Raw genomic sequence first — 4,624 nt, 5'->3', positions numbered from 1 at the left:
TGCAGCGAGGACAAGACGACTGCAGGTGAATCTGTCACAGAAGGGGACTTGAAGCGGCTGCCAGAGTTCAACCCACCTTCCTTCATGCCTTATGGGAACGTGGGCACCCCCCTGAAAGTTTTTCTGGAGCTGATCCGGACCTGCAGGTTGCCTCCCTGGATTATCAAGAAATTGCAGCTGGATTTTCCAAAGACAGGCTCATCCCGGAGGTATGGGAATGTGCCTTTTGAATACCAGGACAGTGAGACAGTTATAGAAGAAGAAAGAGTTTACACTGCTGGGGGGGATGAGATCACAGAGGAAGAGGCACCTGCGGCAACACCTGAGGTGACTCACTCGGCCAGTGCCGAGGAAGATGAGGAGGAGCAGGAGAAGGAGGAAGAGGAGTCTCACTCAGATGATGTAAGTGGATTTTTCTAGCACTGTCCAAGGTTAGCCATTAGAGCTGGGAGAGCCAATATAACTCTCTCAGAGCTCATTTTTAATCTTTTAATTGTGTTGTGCAAATAGCTTGTCTGAAAATGGTGTTAAAATGTCATTGTTCACGTCTTGGTGCACTGAGCCCCGTGGCACATGGACAGTGTGGGCACCAACGCCTCCAAAACTGCTTGTCCAAATCAAGCTGCTTGTAGGGGTTGAGCCCAAAGGCTTTGGTCCAGAGGAGCGAGCAGAGGCAGAGGCTGGTGCTGTGGGAGCAGATCTCTGCCCTGCTGCATGGCACATTGGTCCAGCTCTGCTGTTGCTTGTAAATGAGGTGACTGGAGATTTAGCAGCACGTTGGTGTGCTGGAAATGACACACAAATGGTTGACCTTGAATGCTCCTGCGTTTGAAGTTAGTCCTTCTGAGAAAAATGGCTTTTGTGACAAAGACTCCTAGAAAACTGGACTGGACAGGCTCTCCAGAGACTATCTCACTCTCCCCACCTGACAGACGCCTGTCTAGCCTGTTCTCACCAACCTCTGTCATTACAGAGGCAGCACAATCCTGAGGCAAGCCATTCCCGTTCTTTGCTGTCCCAGAATTAACTTAGATGCCAACTCTTAGCTTCAATTTTATCCCATTAGGTTCTCTTAGCAACAGCTGACACAGAGAACGTTTTGTTCCCTCCTTGACAAACTTTTTATTCAGTCTTTTCTTCTCCAGACTAAACAGACTCCTCCAGCTGTTTCTCACAGGCTGTTTCCTGGATCTCTAGTCATTCTTTTTGGCTGTTCCTTCCTTGGTTAATGTCTCCCTTGAAGGGTTCTGCCCAGAACTGGGCAAGCAGCAGTAAAGCTGTCAGTCTGATCTGTGTCTGTGCCAGCAAACTGCTTCCCTGGAACCAACACAATCTCTTTAGGGATCAACTTGAGTGGAATTAATTTCTTGCTAGTGCTGACTTTACGGACAACACACCTGCTCCTTAAATGGGCATCTTTTGCGTTAGAGATCAGGTAGGCTGCTGAAAGCATGCCGTGAAGTGGGTGTGATGTGGTATTTTTCACCACTTCTGTCTGCTGACTCTGGAGATGGCATTAGTCAGGGGAATGAGGTCATCAGTGCCGGTCGTGTCAGTGCCTGAAAACAGCAAGCTGAGACGAGCTCTGTTGACAAAGCTGTTTCGTAGGGAAGGCGTCGCGATGGGCTGCAGGGGTCAGGGGAACAGGGAGGAGCAGGGAGGAGGCTGTGTGCTGCTGGTGTCACCCACCTTTCACCTGCTCCTTTGTAGGACAATGATACCTGTGAGGAATGGGAGCGACACGAGGCTCTACATGAGGATGTGACCAAGCAGGACCGTGTGGAGGAGCGGCTCTTTGAAGAGGAGATTGAGTTGAAGTGGGAGAAAGGCGGCTCTGGCCTTGTCTTCTACACAGATGCTCAGTACTGGCAGGAGAAGAATGGAGGTAACGTTGGTGTTTGTGTCACTGAGCCAAAAATTAACCACCACGAGCTGGGGGGGGCCCAGCCTTGCAGGTAAATCAGGTATAACCCCATGTGAACATTCCAAATCAGCTGCAGATATGGGCGTCTTGCCATTGCTTTTTAAACCTTCCCTTGATCACAAAACCTGTGGTGGTTCAATCCAGTTGCCAGAGACCCCAGTGGTCCTCCTGGCAGCCTGTTGTGTAAACACTATGGTTTGTGGAGTCTCTCATACCATTTCCTTCCCATTTTGTTAGAGAAAATAGGGAGTTGGGCCACCAGCAAGCAGGTTTTCTGTGTCAGATTTCCACAACCATCACTAAAACTGCTGCTTTCCTTCTCTTGGCAGACTTTGATGAGCAGACTGCAGATGACTGGGATGTGGACATGAGCATCTACTATGACAAAGGTACCTGAGCTGAAACCCCCTCCAGGAAATGAGGGAGGTTGGGAAATTCTGAGCCTGCAGAATTTCTGCAATGGGGAAGGCTTTGGCTCTGGCATCCTTTGAAAGCGTCCAAGATGTCAGTGTACTTGAAAGAACGTTTTTCTTGTCTGGCAGTGAGACTTGCCAAAAAGAACAGGTTCTGCCTCCTTGTTGCGTGGTGCTCTGGGGGAAATGACGGTGCTAAACAGCTTCCCTGAGCTGTGCTGCTCTGACTCTTTGCTTCTTTCTCTCTAGATGGAGGTGATAAGGATGCTCGGGACTCTGTTCAGATGTGGCTGGAACAGCGACTCCGGGACGGTTTGGAGGATGGGTCTGTTTCGGGGCAGCAGATTGGCACCTTTGAGAGATACACCAAGGTGAGCTCTGGATACCTGCTCAGGAGAGGAAGGGACAGGACAAGAAAGGCTGTGTTGGCGATGCTCAGAGGATGTGGCTTGTGGGGAGGAAGGCTCTGGGAGGATGGGGGTGAGCTTTGTCAAACTTTGTGATGTTTTTTCCCTTCTCCCAGGGCTTTGGCAGGAAGGTGCTGGAGCAGCAAGGCTGGACGGAGGGGCTGGGACTAGGAAGCAGCAACTCTGGAATGGCTGAAGCTCTGGAGAACGAGGGTCAGAACCCCAGATGCAAGAGGGGACTGGGGTAAGTACCAGCCCTGCCCTGCCAGCCCCTGTTCAACGCCTCTGCCCGGGCTCTCTGGGCTGACGCAGCAGCTAACTGGCCACAAAAGGAGCAGAGTGTGAACCAGAGCTGTAAGGCTGTCCCAGGAATCTGCCTTTCTCTGCACAGCTGGTGGCAGGGCTGCCACAACGCACCAGAGCTAAATACACTGTTCTTCCTGGTGGATTGGTGCTCCTTAGAGGAGCTCATGGTGTTAGAGCAGGACTGGAACCGTTGGCAGGCTCACAATCATAGAGGGGGAGCTGTGCTTGAGGATTGAGGGTCACGTCTGCTATGGTATTCTGGTGGAGAAAGCCCAAGTGACCCAAGCTACAGCTGTGCACCTCATCCCTCCCTTCTCTGTGGGGTTTCCGAGGGCTTTGTGCAGTGCTGTGCTTCACTCTGAGGGCTGGCTCTTCTTCTAGAGCAATCTCACAGCCAAGAATAGGACAAGAATCCTTATTGCCCTGTATTGGTCACTTCTGCCCTGCAGCAGGTGAAGGAAATCATAGAATCCCAGACTGGTTTGGATTGGGAGGGACCTTAAAGCTCCTCCAGTTCCAACCCCCCTGCCATCAGCAGGGACACCTTCCACTAGACCAGGTTGCTCAAAGCCTCATCCAACCTGGCCTTCAACACTTCCAGGGAGGAGCAGCCACAGCTTCTCTGGGCAAAACAGATCTGGGATACCCAGGGCTGTCTGTCTGCCTCAGCAACGTGCACCAAACATGTCCTACTTCCCTTTAGGTACCACGGGGAGAAACTGCCAACTTTCAGCAAGGTGAAAAAACCCCGCCGAGACTCTGCCATCCTCATCTCAACCATCTATGATGACCCTGACCCAAAAGACAGTGGGGATCAGCTGCTCAGGCGCCAGCCACCCACTGCCATGAAGTACAGGCAGGACATGGGGTTTGTCCGGGCGTCGCACGGCGCTCTGCGGAACTGCAGTGCCCAGTCACACTGAGCAGAGACTGTCACAGAGCCTTTGTGCTGCTTCTGCTCCCGTCGAGCACAGGCTGGCTCCTGGTCTCGGGTTTGGAGCAGGGTTTTTATATATTTATTTTTGGAAGAAATATAAACTTGTAAAAAAATTATCTCAGTGGGGTTTTTCCCCCCCCCCAATTGAGCTGCTCACATGAGGGGAAATTGTGCTGGTCCTGCTTATTCAGTGGGAACGGGGAAGGGTGTTGTGTTTCTGAGTGGTGGTTTAAAGCCAGTACTATTCCCTGCATCAACCAAACTTGTGTGCTAGGTCAGCCTAAAAAACCAGAAGTTGTAGTTCATGGCTGCCCGAGACCCAGGGAAGGACAAGTACAGACAGGGCCAGCTGTGGCACGGTAACTGTCCTGCAGAAAACTCGCTGCTGGCCCGCAGCTTCGCGTTGCTTGGGCGTGACAATCCCACACTTGGGAGAAACTCGTCAGGATGAAAGACTCTGACCTGGCAGCCTCCGGAGGAATTCTGGCGGGAGGCGTTTCCCTGTGGTCGGGTGTAGCGGGTGCTTCCTTCCACAGCTGCTCTGCCACATTTTCCTGACGCAGGCACTCTTAGAGTGGGGGAGAGACATCGTCCCAGTGACCCAGTACTGGAGGGTTAAATCATAGAATCATAGAAT

At 51.8% G+C, this 4,624-nt stretch overlaps 1 protein-coding gene across 1 annotated transcript; it reads left to right on the top strand.

Moving 5' to 3' along the window:
* Positions 1-3: 3 nt before the first annotated feature.
* On the top strand, positions 4-4,113 carry GPATCH3 (G-patch domain containing 3; the record flags this gene model as incomplete). Its single annotated transcript, XM_010177116.2, has 6 exons — positions 4-402; positions 1,711-1,885; positions 2,254-2,313; positions 2,587-2,708; positions 2,861-2,988; positions 3,754-4,113. Coding segments are annotated over 6 exons (1,104 nt in total), but the record flags the coding sequence as incomplete, so codon positions are not given.
* Between the last annotated feature and the right edge of the window lie 511 nt (positions 4,114-4,624).

The sequence above is a fragment of the Antrostomus carolinensis genome, unplaced genomic scaffold (assembly GCF_000700745.2).
Source record: "Antrostomus carolinensis isolate BGI_N321 unplaced genomic scaffold, ASM70074v2 Scaffold50141, whole genome shotgun sequence".
NCBI lineage: Eukaryota > Metazoa > Chordata > Aves > Caprimulgiformes > Caprimulgidae > Antrostomus > Antrostomus carolinensis.
This window is presented reverse-complemented; position numbering and strand designations above follow the sequence as displayed.